The 19429-nt window shown below is 40.6% G+C and overlaps 1 protein-coding gene across 1 annotated transcript in view; it reads right to left on the bottom strand.

The window, feature by feature from the left end:
* The window catches only part of gucy2g (guanylate cyclase 2g), a gene marked incomplete at both ends in the record, with an annotated part of 30182 nt that extends 11216 nt beyond the window's left edge, over positions 1-18966 (bottom strand). The window contains 11 exons of the mRNA XM_079492016.1: positions 431-535; positions 3519-3602; positions 4808-4936; positions 6214-6380; positions 6871-6974; positions 7091-7226; positions 9595-9739; positions 11137-11319; positions 16112-16233; positions 18089-18437; positions 18598-18966. Coding sequence (XP_079348142.1) covers positions 431-535; positions 3519-3602; positions 4808-4936; positions 6214-6380; positions 6871-6974; positions 7091-7226; positions 9595-9739; positions 11137-11319; positions 16112-16233; positions 18089-18437; positions 18598-18966 — 1893 coding nt within the window. The remainder of the gene's footprint in view (positions 1-430; positions 536-3518; positions 3603-4807; positions 4937-6213; positions 6381-6870; positions 6975-7090; positions 7227-9594; positions 9740-11136; positions 11320-16111; positions 16234-18088; positions 18438-18597) is intronic.
* Between the last annotated feature and the right edge of the window lie 463 nt (positions 18967-19429).

Below are 19429 nucleotides of genomic sequence, written 5' to 3' on the forward strand. Positions count from 1 at the left end.
CAAAAAAAAATCATTTTTCAGGAAATGATTTATTTTTATTTTTTAAACAAAGCCTCATCAAAGTTGGTGTTGTGACTTTATATATTGTCAATAACTTCCATGAGAGGGGGAGAGGTGGTGGAGTTAGTTGCTTTAGCAGACAGTTGGAGGGTCCAATGGAGTTAAGAGGTTTTGTCTGAAGCGCTTTTGACTACTTTCATTGGTTCAATATTTTCAAAACAACACACAGACATAAGTGTTCAAACTTCAATAGCACTGATTTATGCAAACTAAAACTAAATAACTAAACTAATAATAATCAAAAACCTAAAAAAAAAAATTGAGTTAGGTGGTTTCCTCCTGACAGCAATGAATTATACTGCCTAAATAAATTAGTGCTGCAGGAAATTCCCAGTAAATAAATGAACATAATGCAGTGTTTTGTGCTGACCTTCAGACTGCCTTTCTTGCAGTACTGCATGACCATGCAGATGTTAGGCGGTTCAATACACACTCCAAAGAACTGCACCACGTTCTCATGCTTCAGTTCTTTCATCTGTCTTAAAGAGTGTAGGCAGGTTAGGCACATAATACCACATAACTTGGGTACTGTTACTTATTACATGGCTTGGTTGAATGCTTGATTCTGATTGGTCAATCGCTTAATTCAGCGGTGAGTTATCTCATGATAATGACCGCTCCGCTGTATAATGACTGCCTAATTAAACCCTCTGAGCACCACCAGCTGCGCGGTTGCGCCCCGCTTGATTTACTGCCGTTTCCAACATAACAGCCATGTAAACACACACACTAGTGACACACAATGTAATTTACAGCTAAACATTGCTCTTAAAATGTTTTTGAAAACATTTGAGCGAGAAATAGACGAAGCAGGACCCGAAAATGGATTCTATTTGATCAACTCACTTCCTTGTTTTCTGACAGTGCTGCAGCCCTGCAGCTGGGCAGACGCAGCCAGCGCGAACTTATGGAATACTTTTTTTGTTGTGTTTTGGGTCAATGTATTAATTTATGTTAGTTAGCCATGTAATAAGCGGGATAATATCTGGCTAGGTGGTCATTGTCGGGAGATAATTCACCAACAGGGAGTTTAACGTAGTTACGTAGGTTTTTTTACTTTATCCCACGATTTTGCAACCCAGTTTTTTCACCCAGTACCAATTATCTAATGTAATCCTGGGCGCTACACTTCCTCTGCCAACCTGGGGGGGGGGGGGGGGGGGGGGGGCAGCGGACTGACCTCATGCCTCCTTCTATGCATGAGGAGTCCAAGCTGCTTCTTTTCACCTGACAGGGGGGAATTTCCCTGGACGGACGTAGCGTGTGGAAGGAACACGTTATTCCGACCAGTTCCTTTCCCCTCCATCAGGCGCCCCGGCTGGTAGTTTTAGAGACCAGGATTACGGCATGTTTTTGTGAGGGTACCTACCCTAGGGGACACGGGGAGAACATGCAAACTCCACACAGAAAGGCCCTTTCGCCAACTGTTACGTAGTTACTCTTAATAGAGACGGCACCGGATTTCTCCTCTCATCCACTTGCATTAAGTTGCTCAAAAGCGCATGAGGCGATTTCACTCCTCCTTCCGTGTAGGAACAGAGTGCATTCTGGGAAGAATTGGGCCAAATCGTGAACACGCTGTGGCGTTGACTATCATTGCACGCGTTCACGTATGAAACAGCGTTCACGTGGCATCATGAACGTGCGCAATGATAGTCAACGGACCAGAATTGGCCCAGTGCTGCAATACCAAATTCGGCCACTATGTCCATCTCGCCTCAGGGTTTCCTCCGGGTGCCGTCTCTATTCATATATACTCTAAGGTATGGATTCAGACATCCACGTTGCAGCGTTTCAGAGTATGGGTTCAGACTCCCATTGGCTTGGGAAGTTGGGAGGCAGCCAATCATGACTAGGTCGCTACTAGAACTAGAAGCACTAGCGACTGTTTGCCATAGAGTACGACAGAGTCATGACATTGAGGGGGCAGAAAACATCACGGTCACGTGGTTCGATCATGTAACGCGTTTGTCACTGTAAAGCCTATAGACTCCAATGCATTCCGTAAACTTCCTGTTCAGGCCTTTGTCACTATTCGCCAATAGAAGTCTATGTAGAAGAGCCGCCATTGGACTGGCCCCATGACATGAACAGAGTTGTCGTAACTCTGTTTTACTCTTTGGCTCTGGCGACTGTAAGTAAGCCAGGTTTACACCTGGCAAAAAAAAATGTCAGTACTTGAGCAGGACAACCAAGTTCTAAGATAGGAAACTTGCCACAGTGGCCCTTTACTGGAGAACCAAACCAAGTTATATTTTAGTACTGTATGATACAGAAAATTCATAGTCGAGCTTTAATAAATGACTTTTTAAAAATAAATAAATAACTGGAATGATGAGGAAAAACTCATCTCTGTAGGGTAGAAACCTGTCCAAAACTTTTCAGGATTCAAATTCAAAAGCAGCAAAAGTAGCAGATCCACCAGCTTAAAAGCTTTCAAGCTTGTGGATCTGGTAGCCTAGTTTTTACAGTTGGAGGCCATCGATATTGTCCTTTTCTTTTTGCTGAGGTTTGCGTGATCTGCGCAAAAGGACAGTTAACCCATTTTGGGCGGGAACCCCTTTTGGTGTTTTAAACATTATGTTATACTTTAGCTATTGAAAAATAGCAGATCTACAAGCTCATAGCGCGCCACCGAGTGGCGCGCTACGAGCTTGTAGGTCTGCTATTTTTGAAAAATCGTGAAAATATTTATTTCAGAAAACTGGAGGATTTAGAAGGATTTTTTTTAATTTTGAGGTCAGGCCTAAATGGGTCAAATGATAAGGGACAATATCGGTGGCACCCAACTGTAGTTTTTACCCTGAGAGAAAACGTCACGCAAAACGTCCAAATATGGAGATAAGAGGTTTCTGCCCGACAGCGACGATGTGGTACTTTACCAGTGTTGTTTTTGGCAGCAAATTTTGATTTTAGTTTTAGTCATAGCCTCTTGAATAGTTTTCATTTAGTTTTAGTCACATTTTTGTCACCTGGAATGTTTTAGTGTTAGTCTAGTTTTAGTCGACTAAATATCATAATATTTTAGTCGACTTTAATCGACAGTTGATTTAGTCGACTAAAATGTTTTGTCGGGCCTTGATGCCGTCGTAATGACTGATTTTACACTTGCTGAAAATAGCAAATCTACAAGTTCACAACGCGTCGCAGCGCGACGCTGTTGTGAGCGTGCACACACACACACGCACACGCACGCACGCACAAACAATTTTCAGAATGCAACCAAGTGTAAAATTACTTGTATTTTATTTATACTGGATCTCTTGTCCACTAGTCCCTTCCTAACATTTTAGTCTAGTTTTTATTTGTTGACGAAATTGTCAATACATTTAGTCTAGTTTTAGTCCTCATAGCTTAGTTTTCATTTAGTTTCCATTTAGTTTTCGTCAGTGAAAAAAGGTAGTCGACGAACATTTTTCGTCTTAGTTTTAGTCGACGAAAACAACACTGTACTTTACCATAGAAAACTCTGCAACAATGGAGGGCTTTCTGACATCACTGACCATCTGGTTCCTCAAGTATATGATGGCAACTTGATTTCCCTGCCCCCAATGAAACAGCACATCAGGTAGACATTCATTCATTCACATTTAAATGCACTTAAATGCACATCATTTTCAAATTGGCATGTGTACGATTTGAAAAGGAAAATGCAATGTGATTTGCTTTTGCTTCATCTCCAGGTGTGCTCATTCTATGAGTAGAGATGAAGAATGCCAGCACTCAAGGCCTGTATGGCCTTCCTCAGCCTGGCTGAGGAAGGCCATACAGGCCGAAACACGTCCGTTTGTCAGTCTCAGTCAGAGGTAAATAAAATCATGCAAAAGGTCATACAATGAGTGCTGGCATTCTTCATCTCTACTTATATCCTCGAGCCTTGCACCTATAAGGATTTTGTTTGAACCTGGAGTGCTGCGGGTTGTCTGCTACAGGCAGTACTATTCTCTCAGTGCTCATTCTATGACCAAATGAAAAAGAAAATAGCATTGCATTTTCATTTTCAAATAGTACACATGCCAATTTGAAAATTAAAATGCAATGTTATTTGCTTTTGCTTTTTCATTCTGTCATAGAATGACCACACCTGGAGATGAAATGTAAATGCTATTGCATTATATATTCACTTAAATGCGTTCATTATCTGAAGGTTAAAAAGCATGTATCTTATTTCATTTGAATATTCTAAATTGCATTTTAATTTTAATATTGCCCACTAATTTGCTGGCATTTTTTGAAAATTGAAATTCAAATGATATTTTATTTATAATTTGAATTGTGTCATAGAATGAGCACATCTCTAGATTAAATGTAAATGCTATTGCATTTTAGATTTCTTTTTGTCCCAAGAAATGCGTTAATGACCTGAAAATGAAAAAGCATTTCTCTTATTTCAATTGACTTTTCATATTTGCCATTTCATTTGAATTGTGGCAGCTTTATGCTTCCATATATTAGATGAGTCTATAAAGCATCTTGTTTGTATTTTGCTTATTTCTTCACTTAGTTTTTATTGAAAGAAAAGATTTCAAGGACAGAAAAGGGATGAAAGATAGACAGTACAAACACACAAAAATAAAACATTTTGTTTTCATGACCATATACCTGTATAGCCTATATGTTTCATGTAGTTCCTTGAGATATGCTTTGGCAAAATGAAATGCCATGTATTTGGTTCATCGAGAACATATTGGCCAATTGAAGGAAAAATAATTGCCTAACAATAAAAACTGCTAATCAGAGAGAATACCTGGAAGAGGCCTATGGTTGAGTAGATGTGTTCTTTTCCTGATTTATCCCTCAGGCCGAAGCTACAGGAGGAGACAATGGACTGGGAACCTCCACTTGTGGTGCTCAGAGAGGCTGCCAATTCCTGTTGCTGTTGTGAGCGTGCACACACACACACGCACACGCACGCACGCACAAACAAACAAACAAACAAACAAACAAAATATTCTCAGATGGGGGTTTTGGCTGCCATAACTTTGTCATAAAAGAATGACTTGATCAAAGGAAATGTCAAGGTGGGAGAGGTCAATGCTAAGGTGAATTGAATTATTTGTTGAATTATTTGTTGCACAAAGTTTGCAGCAGAGAACCACTGTAAACTGTTTGACTAAAGCAGATTTGTCAAAGTTATTTTTCATGAAATGTATCTTGTACATGTATCTTGTCCCCCCCACCGCCACCCCATTTTTCCCCTCACTGTATATGTCTCTTTTCCCTTTTTAACTCCTTTATGATGAATTCCTGTTCTATATAGAAGTGTCTATCTGTACGTCTCTAAATCAGTTTATACAAACATATTTAAAAGCAAAACATAACTAAGGTACAGCCTGCAGCAGAGGTCAGCCATATGCCTGCCTGAACAGGTGGGTTTTGAAGTGAGTTTGGAAAATGGTAATAGAGTCCATGTTTCTAATATCAGGGGGGAGGGAGTTCCAGAGGTGAGGGGCAGAGCGGCTGAAGGCTCTTGACCCCATGGTGGAGAGACGGGCTGGGGCAGAGCGGCTGAAGGCTCTTGACCCCATGGTGGAGAGACGGGCTGGGAGGACTTTCAGAGTGATGGAGGAGGCATGTTTGCAGCGTGTCACCAGTTTGAAGGTTTGTTTTGTTATCTCTGTCCCAATAATTTCAGTTCTTTGTCCACATTTGAGTTGTGTGCTATATTTGTTTGAGTTTAATTGATCGATTGTTTTTTTTTATTTCAGTCTTGGTTGTTCATTTGTTTGTTGGTTTCTTCACTACTTCATGCCCTTCAATCCTCGTGCAGCCCAGTGAGGTAAATCATCATTTTGTTCATGTGCATTTTTATTTTGTATCTGTTTGTATGTGTTTTGGTTTCTGTTCATGGGTAATTCTGATTGCTGTTCCCTTGTTTTTTGTTATACGTTTTGATGTTGGCTTTGGCTAAAGTAAATGAACTTGAAACGTGAGAGCAAATAAAGCCATCAGTACTACAGGACGATTGACTCATTATTGGAGGGCGTGACAGGGGTCCTTGGTGGGTCACATACGACCCTATCTGACACAATACACAATTAAGCCAGGCCCCGCACGCACGCACGCACACACACACTTGCCGTGTGTCTATCTATCAATGTTCTAACAGACAATGTGCTACTGTAGCCTATATGGGTGAGAGGAGGCTCAGACTTTAGGCTCTTTGATGATGGCGATGTCGCTGTATTTGATGAGCCACCACCAGGAGTCATCGAGCCGTGTCTGGAGCCGTAGCTTCTGCTGGACCAGGACCCCGATGCATAAGAACGCCAGCAGACCAACGAAGGGGACGGCCACCAATATGACCACCAAGGAGATGTCTGAGACAAATCAACATCATACGTTAGGAAGGCTAGTTGACTGGTCGAGTAGTGACGAGTGAGTGAGTACAGTACAGTGATTGAAAATAGAAGTGTGGAGCCGAGACAGGTCGGTCAGTATAGCAACATGTAAAAGCAAGATGTATTCTGGATGTTGTATTTGCTGGTCCAAAATGTAACAGTGACGATGTGGTATTGAAGTGTAATTTTATTTCTGCCTCTTGGCCAGTTCCCACTTGTAAAAAGTTTTACTGGTTAAATAAAGGTTAAATAAAAAAAATAAAAAAACAGTGAGTTTCTTGACTTAACTTGCTCTGTGCATGTATCATACACAACGCTCATTGGTATTTTTTTTGGTAGCCTACAGATTCTCAACCAAAAGTACATGAGAAAATAAAGGAAACTATTTTTCTGCATATAACTAACAGACATGCATATTAAGTCCAACAACTGGTAAAGCAAATTTGTAGTGAGTGATGATTAGTTGTACCGTTTGATAGCCATTCACAGTGCTCATTGTTGAAGCCACACTCTGGCTTGTCAGACGGAGTCTTTCCTTTTGGCCAGATCACAGATGCAAAGTTGTTGGTTGGCCTGAAGTGAGCATTCCACATTTTGTATGAAATTTCAATACTGCATCTCAGTGGTTTTGCATTATTATTCACAAAATGTAAAACGCTAATTTAGTTTTGGTAATTAGTACTTTTTACCTGATAGTTTTGGAACGACTATCAAATTGGAGGATGGGAACAAACTTGAAGGTGTCTTCAGAATGCTGTAGGTCATAAATGGAATAGTCCACGTTCCTCTCCCCCTCTTCATCAAAAGTAACCAGTCCAGAAGCACCTGCAAAGGTGCAAAGGTTCATTAAAGCATTCTTTTTGAAAATGATAAACATTCGGTTTTATATATTTTTTTTGTTTGTTCATTGGAGTTTGACAGAAGCATTAATTGCATACTTATTTTATTTTGCATACTATTTTATTCGATACAGTTCTACCCCCATGTGTATGTCTTTAAAAAAAACATATTTGAAGCAAGCATGATGTAGGGTCGAAAAGGTAATTCTCTGAAAACATCAGAAGTATATGAGTCTAATCGCCCCTACCTGACAACACTTAATTAAAAGGCTCAAGATTCAGTGACCGGCTGAGACCGTCAGTACAGCAAGGTTGGTGAAATAATACACAGATTATTGTATAATATACAAAGATTGGCAACAACGAACGGACAGGACGGACAGTAAGGAGTAATAGAACAATATAAACAATTGTTAGAATAGAACAATAGAATAGAAACAATAGATAGAAACAATAGAAACAATAGAACAATATAAAATGCCCTGGAGATTGAGACTCGGGGCTCCTTTCTTCCAATGCAGCCGAAGACCATACTCCTCTGAAAGCGCTGTTCTTTACTCTGCACTATTATGAATAAACTGCTACTAATCTAACTTTCTGTGTTGATCTGAGTTGTCTCTAAGTCTGTCCAAGGGTTCTCCGTCTACATTTGGCTTCAACAATGACAAATAAGTTTTGGTGTATACATTGGCGTCGAGTCACAAAATATTATACGGTCAATGTCACAAATCCTCAGTTAATTTACCCATTTGTAACTGAGAGTAAACAGTCAACACTGAGGTTTTGACTGTGTATATTGATAGGATTAAATACATTAGAAATAGAGGAATGGAAGCGCTGCAGGATAGTGGCTCTTAGACGGGTGCTCTTTGGTGATACAGGTAAGACAATATAGATCTGTTAGTGGCTCTTAGACGGGTGCTCTTTGGTGATACAGGTAAGACCATATAGATCTGTTAGTGGCTCTTAGACGGGTGCTCTTTGGTGATACAGGTAAGACAATATAGATCTGTTAGTGGCTCTTAGACGGGTGCTCTTTGGTGATACAGGTAAGACAATATAGATCTGTTAGTGGCTCTTAGACGGGTGCTCTTTGGTGATACAGGTAAGACAATATAGACAAAAGGTATCCTTCCTCCAAGTTGTACTGCTTGTCAAGGTGTGAATTGTAGACTTGAAAAGAAAAGAAGGGAATCCAAGGCACTCCGTCTTTGGTGAAAGCTTAAATAGTTTATTTGATGAGGGTCTATCTGACAAAGACCCTTTGGTCCTGTTATTTATTTGCCTTGCTCAGACATCAAATAAACTATTTCATTCTTCACCAAAGACGGAGTGCCTTGGATTCCATTCTTTTCTTTTCAAGTCTGCAACTAACTTACACCTTGACATTTGACAAGGGTCAGTACAGCAAGGTTGGTGACAATATAGATCTGTTAGTGGCTCTTAGACGGGTGCTCTTTGGTGATACAGGTAAGACAATATAGACAAAAGGTATCCTTCCTCCAAGTTGTACTGCTTGTCAAGGTGTGAATTGTAGACTTGAAAAGAAAAGAAGGGAACCCAAGGCACTCCGTCTTTGGTGAAAGCTTAAATAGTTTATTTGATGAGGGTCTATCTGACAAAGACCCTTTGGTCCTGTTATTTATTTGCCTTGCTCAGACATCAAATAAACTATTTCATTCTTCACCAAAGACGGAGTGCCTTGGATTCCATTCTTTTCTTTTCAAGTCTGCAACTAACTTACACCTTGACATTTGACAAGGGTCAGTACAGCAAGGTTGGTGAAATAATACACACATAGACACACCATACAAAGGTGGCCAAAAAGTATGAGTAGTTATGCCAAAGATTGGCAACAACGAACGGACAGGACGGACAGTAAGGGTTGATAGAACAATATAAAAGGCCCTGGAGATTGAGACCAATGCAGCCGAAGACCATACTCCTCTGAAATGCTGTTCTTTACTCTGCACTATTATGAATAAACTGCTACTAATCTAACTTTCTATGTTGATCTGAGTTGTCTCTAAGTCTGTCCAAGGGTTCTCCGTCTACATTTGGCTTCAACAATGACAAATAAGTTTTGGTGTATACATTGGCGTCGAGTCACAGAATATTATAAGGTCAATGTCACAAATCCTCAGTTAATTTACCCATTTGTAACTGAGAGTAAACAGTCAACACTGAGGTTTTGACTGTGTATATTGTCAGGGTCTATCTGATAGACAGATAGACCCTGACAAAGACCTTTTGGTCGTGTTATTTAATTATTTGCCTTGCCAACTTACACCTTGACAAGCAGTACAACTTGGAGGAAGGATACCTTTTTGTCGATAAGGATTAAATAAATGTACCGTCAAATCGAATGTTGTTCTTGATCTTTAACTTGTGTAGCAGATGGCGTCCATCGTGAGGGTTTTTGCCATCTTTTAGGACCTCTTTCAACCCCATAGCATAAAGAAGCACAGCATCATGCAGATAGGCAGCATAAGGGCTAACCTGAAATAGTACAATGTCAGAATAACACACAGTTCACACATCATAGAGAAATAAATATATATATATATACAGTTGGAGGCCATCGATATTGTCCTTTTCTTTTTGCTGAGTTTTGCGTGATCTGCGCAAAAGGACAGTTAACCCATTTTGGGCGGGAACCCCTTTTGGTGTTTTAAACATTGTTATAATTTAGCTATTGAAAAATAGCAGATCTACAAGCTCATAGCGCGCCACCGAGTGGCGCGCTACGAGCTTGTAGGTCTGCTATTTTTGAAAAATCGTGAAAATATTTATTTCAGAAAACTGGAGAAGGATTTTTTTAAATTTTGAGGTCAGGCCTAAATGGGTCAAATGATAAGGGACAATATCGGTGGCACCCAACTGTATATAGATTTCATAAAATATATAAATGGTTATAATTTCGTAACTTTACACAATAAACCCCTCAGTGTTAATGTCCACTTTGTATTTCATGCATGTCATTATACGCACAAATTGTGATTTTGTTTTTCAAAATTGAAAAAATACATTGAAATAGAGATGCCTGAAGAGAATACCAAACGACTCGCCCCTTTACCAACTCGCCCCAGCGAAATGTTTTAATGTAGTTAACAGTTAATTTAGTATTTCCCTCCCTCTCTGAAATCTGAAATGATCTTGTATACAGATTTATTTGATTGTATAGTAGTCGATCTCAACATGACACAGAGACGGTGACTGCTTAATTAAGTTAATTTAGGACCTTCTAGCAGTTCATTTCGTTTTATTAAACACATTTCTTCCATGTAGCCCATGTTTTATAATGGCATCATCATGCTATTATGCCCGTGGGTATACAGAGTGAACTTAACAATAATAAATGAATACCGTATGATAATACCTTTTATATAATCACCAACATGAATTATGTTTGTTATTTACAGCTAAGTAGAGTAGTGGGGCGAGATGGAAAAGGGGTGACCGTACCTGTTACCCCTGAAGATGATCTATTGACCGAAACATTGCACATTGCCTAAATAAAGTTGTCCTTATTGTGCAATTGTAGACAGTGTGCGGGTAATTTTTATTGTATTCTAAAAAATTCATAGTGAAAATAGCAGAACTATATGAATGAATGAATGAATGAATGAATGAATGAATGAATGAATATGTTATTTTCATGTTATGCCACATTGGCCCATCCTATATGGGATGACACATTTAACAATGAAAACAACTGACATTACTGTCCTTCCTGTTCATATTACGTCTTGCCTTATTACATACACAACATAAATAAACATACGTACAGTATTTGAACAAAAATGTAAATTGAACTACAGTATACTTGCTAAGTTGCTATTATAGGGGCTTAAATGAATACTGTGTGGTGAATTGATTCTCAGCGGTGTAATTACCTCATCCTCAGAGCTGAGGTTGCTCAGAAACGGAGGGTTCTTCAGCCTTTTGTAAACCTGCTCAAAGAAATCATAGTAGTCGTAGCCCTCATATGCCTTCTGTCCGATGATGAAGACCATGTCAAACGCTCTTATGGCAGCCTGGTTAATGTGGTTGTTAATGGCAAATTTCCACAATTTATCCTGCTCAAGGAGAAAAATTAATATGTATTAGATTACGTTTTACAGCTAGATTACAATACTGCCCATTAGGCCATCGGAAAACACTTAAAAGCTTTGCAAACTTCAATACTAAATGTAAAAAAAAATAGAAATAAAACACACCCGTGTGAACTGAAGTGAGGAGCGCTCTTATCATCATACATAATCACATACCGGCCAATCACATTATTGTCCTCACTTCTTATCCTCAAGTCCAATCTGACTAATCACTTTTCTCTCCTCACTTTTTATTCTTAATATGTACATTGCTCAGCCAATCAAATCATCTCTATGGGGTGCTCAGCCAATCAAATCATCGCTATGGGATGATCAGCCAATCAAATCATCGCTATGGGGTACACACAAACACACAAAGCTGGGCATAGGATGGGCTAGCGCCCCTCAAAAAATACAATATCTTTTAGTCTAGGCCTATCCACGTTTTTCCCCGCCAAGGCACTGGGGCTCCTTGTGTGTGTGCTTTTTGATGAATTGAAAATGGTGGACCCTATTGTAAACGAGTGTAATGCTTTATGGTGTCGTCCACTCACAGTTAACAGTTTTTTGTATTGAGTTGTACTTGAAATGTACTGTAATTCTGCAAACTGTTAATAAATCAATCAATCAATCAATCAATCAATCAATCAAAAGCTTTGCTTCCTTCAGGCGCAAATAAATTATTGTTAGTTGGTATACGCAAAGACTTATGGGCCATATGAAAAAGGTGAATAGGTCTGCAGTGGCTGTAGCTTAATGGGTAGAGACAGCAAGGTTGTCTGGTAATCAGAAGGTCACCAGGTTATCCTCCCCGCCCGCCCACGTCTACATGTCCAAGTGTCCCTGAGTGATGTACATACCCTACACTGCTTACAGCAAATGACCTCGGTAAGGTTGCAAGGTTGTCTGGTCATCATTGGTTCACCTCCCCGCCCGCCCACGTCTAAATGGTAAATGGTGCATTTATATATCGACTTTATCCAAGGCGCTTTACAAAGATTGTGTATTACATTCACCCACACATTCATACACCGATGGCAGCAGGAAACAATGCAAGGCACCAACCAGCACATCAGGAGCAATTAGGGGTTCAGTGACTTGCTCAAGGACACTTCCAACACTAACTCAGGGGGAGCTGATCTACACAGAAATTCCGTTATATAAACACTAAACTTAATTAAATGTTTTTATACTAAGTGAACGCAAAAACATGGAAATACTGCTGTCAACTTTCAAAAGTAAAAGCTAACATTGAATAGAGGAAGGGAGCGCTGCCGTGGGCCTTTGTTTGTTGAACTGAATACTGGTGCTCGTTGGCGAGGTTACATTGATTGATTGAAGAATTTATTAACAGTTTGCAGAATTACAGTACATTTCAAGCACAAACTCAATACAAAGGCTGTTAACTGTGAGTGGACGACCCAATTAAGCATTACACTTGTTCAGCATTACACATCATCACATTAAAGAAGAGGAACCAAGACACTCTGTTCCAGTGAGGTGAAAACCTCACTGGTATGACCCAGCCGGGGATTGAACCCCGACCTCCCAGTCTCAGGGCGGACCTTAGAGTAGATATGAATAGAGACGGCACCGGATCTCTCCTCCCATCCACTTGCATTAAGTTGCTCAAAAGCGCACGAGGCGATTTCACTCAGGAACAGAGTGCATTCTGGGATATGCATTGGACCCATATCGTGAACGCGACTATCATTGCACGCGTTCATGTGCGTTCACGTATGAAACAGCGCTCACGTGTCATCATGAACGTGCGCAATGATAGTCAATGGACCAGCGCGTTCACTGGGTCCAAACTGCAATACCAAATTCGGCCACTATGTCCATTTCGCCTCAGGGTTTCCTCCGGGTGCCGTCTCTATTCATATATACTCTAAGGGGCGGACACTCTAACCACAAGGCCACTGAGCTGGTCCCATGAAAGGGTCCCATAAAAGCTAACGTCTCCTATATGGATGTATATTACTAACTATCTCTGACAGAAAATGCACAATCTTTTTATAGTTTCACAAGATAGTATTACCCAAAGTGTAACACAGCTCTGTTTACACCTTTATTTTTCCTATTTATATCCAATATTTATTTGTAAATACATTGTGTTATTTTGATTGTCTTGTTCCACTTCTGCTTTGGCAATGTAAATTGTACGTTTTCTCATGCCAATAAAGCTCCTTTGAATTGAATTGAATTGAATTGAATTGAGAGACGAGTCCCCACCCCCCAGGAGCGCTCATCCTGATCATCTGAGTAGCCATCGTCTGGTTGAAGATTAAATAGAATTCTGCCTGTGGGATTAAGGTGTATCTCTAATCTCTATCCCTTTCCATTTGGACTGAAATCAAGAACATTGAATGAATTTGGACTTTGTAGAACTGGTTCTAGAGAGTAATAGTATTGCCTTATCAACCTGAACCTTTGGTCAGTGGTGATCTAAAGATTAGAGGAGTGCACTTGTGGTGACTGTGAATATACAAGTGAGTGTGAAGCAGGGGAGAGTGAGTGTGAAGCAGGGGAGTGTGAGTGTGAAGCAGGGGAGTGAGTGTGAAGCAGGGGAGTGAGTGTGAAGCAGGGGAGTGTGAGTGTGAATATGTGAGTGCGAGTGTGAAGCAGGGGAGTGAGTGTGAATATGTGAGTGTGAAGCAGGGGAGTGAGTGTGAAGCTTGAAAAAGAGCTGGAATTCTCAATATGATTTACACTGGTGGACCAGAAAAAATATATATCTTGAAAACTACAGACTGGATTGCCATCAAACTTGCTCAGGATTAGGTTAAACCTGGCTGTTAGGCTGGTCCGGAGCAGGCTAAATCCAAAGCATTATCTGTTAAATCCCGGTTTAATCTCTAATCCAAGTTTCGTGGAACGGGCCCCAGGATTTAACAAACCTGGTTTTGGCTTTAATCCTGGATTAGTTAATCCAAGTTTCGTGAAACAGGCCCCTGATTGTGTAACACAATGCAGTATAATGCTCCTATAGAAGCCACACGTTTGTATGCAATCAATCTAGTTTTGAGGAAAAACATTGATGCATGCTAGATGTAAACAAAGGGTTTGTTTACATCTTGCCCCAATGCATTTCCAATGGAAGTCACATGGTTTGACACAACATTTGTGTTGTACGGCTTTCGGCTGTGTTTCGACTGCCCCCCACCCCCTCATACAACACAAATGTTGTGTCAAACCATGTGACTCCCATTGGAAATGAATTGCGAGCTTGCATCAGTAAACAAGTCTCATGCATCAGCCATACATCAATCTGTTGTAAAGGTGTGAGTCAGGCCTTAGGCAGAGAGTGCATAGCCATAAGTGTCAGGCCGGAATACATCCCCCGATTTTTTGACCAATCACAACACTCGTTTCATTCACGGAGAATGTAAACAGATTTGTAAAGCGTCAACGTCATTTCCTTGAGCGGTACTTCCGCCAAAATCAAGCACTTCCGTTTATGCACTCTACAGCGTAGGTCTTGCCCAGCATGAGCCTAATCTGTAGCAGCGCTCTGATTGGTGGAGCTTGCGTTACTGTGTCAATGTTTGTATTTTTATGAACCGAATCAAATGTTTACGGTCATGGTTTACCTTTAACGGGACAATGGCTTGATTCCAGGCTCAACACTCTTTATAACGATTTTCTGAAATGTATATTGAGCAACTAAAATGGGAAATTCTGCAACAATTCAACGTTATTCTAAAAGTGGGCAGACGTGAAAGCAGTTTTGGAGGTTCGCTCTACAGCTTCTGAAAAAGTGAATGATTAGACCAGCTGCTGCCATGAGCCATGAACATTCAAATAAGTCTTACTTATGGAGTACCTGGTAGCTCAGCCAGTCAGTGCGGGGACTGCTCATAAGTCAGACATCCCGTTAGTCAGACCTGCGTGGCCGGTTAAGACTCATCCGTGCTGCGGGTTAAAAGATCACCCGTGGCTCCCGACATGCGTGCCGGGTTACAACTAATGCATGCTGCGGGTTAAAACCTAACCTGTGAGGTTAGGTTAGGGTCTGGGATAGTGTTAGTAATGGTCTGAGTCTGACTAACGGGAAGTCGGACCAATGTTACCGTTGCACTGCATGACCATAATGCTTCTTGCGAGTCAGGGGATTTAAATGTTTTTTTTGCGGCTTTTGCCTTTATTTTTATTTTTTTATAGAGGGACAGACAGTAGGCTGACAGGAAATGGGGGATAGAGATGGGGGAGTGACATGCAGTGAGGGCCGTCGGAATCGGGAGTCGAACCCGCGGCACTCTGTCAGGCTCGGGCTACCAGCCAAGGTGCCTGGACCGCTGAGCCACGGCCCAGGCCACAGCAACACTCTTTAATACTGTCCAATACATACTTAGATGGGGACGGGGGAGAAATTATGACAGGCAGTTGCTGCTGTCAAAATATGACCCCCCCAGTCAAAAAACACTTTGTTTGAAATACACTCATGCTTTCTAAGGTGTGATTTGGGGCCCTAAGGATGAATACATAATGAATATCATTATATCAACATCCTAAGGGCCGATTCATACTCCTATTTTACCGCTGTTTCGGCGCTGTAGTGCCGAAATGATTTCGGCTCGTCAGAAAGTTTCAGTAGCACCGAAGAGCCGACTTTAGGGCGGTACCCGCCCCCCCCGAACCTCAAATGACGTCACATTGTAGGCTCTACAGAGCCGAACCGACTTTTATTCGGCTCTAAAATAGGAGTATGAATCGTCCCTAATACGGAGAGTGTAAAGTTTACACTCTGCCAGACAAAATGAGTCTCACTCACCACACTGCCGCTGGACGCAAAGTTCTGATTTACGAAGAACACATACTCTCCATTCATCAGACCCTGTCGCTCGGCCTCCATTAACAGAGCCATAGAGTCTTCACTATTGGTCACAACCACCATTACTGCAAGAGACAGAGGAAGGACAGGACAACATGAGACAGCAATACTGTAGGAAATAAAGACACATAAGCTACTGTAGGAAATGGTGAGATTTTGTTGCATCCTAAAATCAAAGGGTGATCTCAGTATGAATACAGTATGTCTACTTAGATTAGGACTTTTTTTTGTAGGACATGAACCCAAATCGTTTTAAGACATGTTTTAAGACAATTTTTAATTTCAAGAAATTAAACATTTTGTCTGTCTCTGAGGTAAATTCTTTACAGATATGTATATTTGTGTACAAATGCATTTATGACTATCAAAATCTTCCAAATGGTTTTAATTGTTTCTTTTCTTTTTTTTTTTTTTTTAAAGATATTTTTTTTTGCGGCTTACGCCTTTTATTGGTTTTTTGAAGGGACAGACAGTAGGCTGACAGGAAACGGGAGAGAGATGGGGGAAGACATGCAGTAAAGGCCGTGTCGGGCTCGGGAGTCGAACCCGCGGCACACTGCGACTGGATTACCAGTCGGGTGCCCAGACGGTTACGCCACCGCCTGGGCCTGTTTCTTTTCTTTTAATTCAAATATGCATTCATATACCACACGTCAATCCAAGGACGTGCACATATCTTATTGTCGTACTTCCCTTAGGCAGTTCTCAATAGGATATAGAGAGGGTCTACTCTGCCTTTGGAAGTTCCTCGACTCGCCTAGTCACTATGGGCAACCGGGCTTCTGCTGCCCGTGCACCCAGACTCTGGAATGACCTACCTCTCGCTCTAAGGCTAGCTAACTCTGTGTCAATGTTCAAATCACATTTGAAAACATATTTGTACACTAAAACCTTTCCTTAGATTCATCATATTGCTCTTTTTTCTTTCTGTACTCAGTGTACTGTATATGCTTCGGTTCTATTATTGTCTTACACTGTCTTTTTCATTTGATTGTTGTTTATCCTTTGACACTGTAAAGCACTTTGTAAACATTGTTTTCGAAAAGCGCTTTATAAATAAAGTTTATTATTATTATTATTACTCTTTGGAATGGTGTTGATTCTAAACTGAAAAAGTCTCTCTGCTAGTTTTTAAAGCAAACTACAAACAAACACTCTTATCCAAAACCCAGTAGTTTAATTCACAGTTGGCTACATGTGTGAGTAGATCTGCAGATGGGTTGTTATTATGACTGTAATATAAAATATTGTTTGTAATATATATAACTTATTAACTTATAACATATACTGTATGTATGTACTGCATGTCATTTTGTATTTAATCTATTTGAATGTATTACTGGTATTGTTTTGTTTATATTTAATGTCTGATTCTTCAAATTAGGTTCTCGATAAGCCCTTTCTTTGGCTTTTAACTTCTCCTGCACAATATTAATATGTATGAATTTCTTTTTCCTGTTTTTAACCTTTTTTATGTGAGAATAAATAAAACCTAAAACCATAGTTCAACTAGCCCCAATTTATTTGCAATTTTTTACTATTTTGAAAAACATTTTAAAATAGTTCAAAAAGTTGATCTACAAGCTCACAACGTGCACGACTGCACGTCGATCGGCTTTTTGAAATGTTTTTCAAAATAGTAAAAAATTAACATTGTGAATCACATCTTGATGATGTCATCAAGATGTGATTCACAATGTTAATGATATTTTTCATACCTCCAGTTCTAGGAAACACTGAATGGGAGGACTTTTTTATTATTTCCACACAACAGCTCTAAGGTATATTAATGACATAGTAAAATGTTGAAAATGAGTGGTATTCCCCTTTAAAAACAGATGGAAAAGAGAGGGAACATAAGTTATGTAACAGCCGGCCCAGATTCACAAACACGTAATGCTTCAAGGACAACAATCTTACCTCTTGCAACCGTTGCAATGTACTGCAAATTTTGACGGACAAGTTGCGGGTCGCTAGTGTCAAACTTGACAGTCGCGAGCACGGACACTTTGCTCTTCAGGAGCTCCTCAGTAGTCCTCCACAGGGCATCAACTTTGTCCCAAGTGTTAGAGTTTAAGCCCCCTCCAATCATTGCCACATGACTCCATCCAAAGAATTCCAGCGTCTTGAGAAGGACTTCTGTGCTTCTTTTAAGAGGGGGGATAAGTTTGATATAAGAATCATAAATCACTTTATTGTCCATTTTGGAGGATTGCCCTACATAGCCAAACATGGGGATGTTCCAAGTGGATGCGATAAGACCGGTAACCTGCAAACCAAGCGATACTGTTACCCCCAGCACACCAACAGTACTACAAATATGTTTGGATAATAGTGAGAAAACCCACAAGCAGTGGCAATATTTAAATCTAAAAAAAGAAAAAAGAAAAAAACTAAAACCATATTATTGCCCCTGAATGACAGTATACCTCAGCTCCTTCGGGGCAGGCAGGACCAAAGAGGGCAGATACGTTGTCTTTCCACACCTGTTGAATGAAGCCCGCTAGGGACGTCTTGGGATCGCAGTCCGAGTCCATGTACACAAACTCTAGGCTGTAGTTGCCCAGAAGTGAAGGGTTGGAGTTGACTTTCTCCACAGCCATCTGCATGGCTGAGCCCAAGCGCAGAGCGCTGAACGGCACCGAGGCGTTCCAGGGAGCTTGGAAGCCGATCACCAACCTCTGGGCCAGGGTCTGGTTGATGCGGTTGCCGGGGACCGCGTCGACGGTCAGCAAGAGAAGAAGGACTGACACCTGGCTAAAGCCACAGGGTGTGAACGTGGCACAGGGCATCCTCATCACCACACTGGGAGCTCTACGGAAGATACAGGATCTGCGCTCAAGTTGCAAGGCTTAAATACCCACTCCCCTGGTGAAGGTCAGAAGCTGCAAACTGTTGTAGGGGAGGTAATATATATAAGAGAGAGAGAGAGAGAGAGAGAGAGAGAGAGAAAGAGCATCTCAATCTTTCTAGGAAGCGATTCAATCATTCAATCATTCAATCATTGCTTTAAAAGAATACAGACAGTATACTTGTATTATTACTGGAGAAGCCAAGGACAAAATAATGTATTATTGTGACAATTGTGTGCAATTGAAAGACGCCAGGTCTTTCAATTGCACACAATTGTCACAATAATACATTATTTTGTCCTTGGCTTCTCCAGTAATAATACAAGTATACTGTCTGTATTCAGGATACATAGAATAGGGCTGTATTTTGCCAAGCTCTCACTGAGAACTGAAGAAGAAGATCGATGTA

This window comes from Electrona antarctica, assembly GCF_951216825.1.
Source record: "Electrona antarctica genome assembly, chromosome: 22".
Taxonomy (NCBI): domain Eukaryota; kingdom Metazoa; phylum Chordata; class Actinopteri; order Myctophiformes; family Myctophidae; genus Electrona; species Electrona antarctica.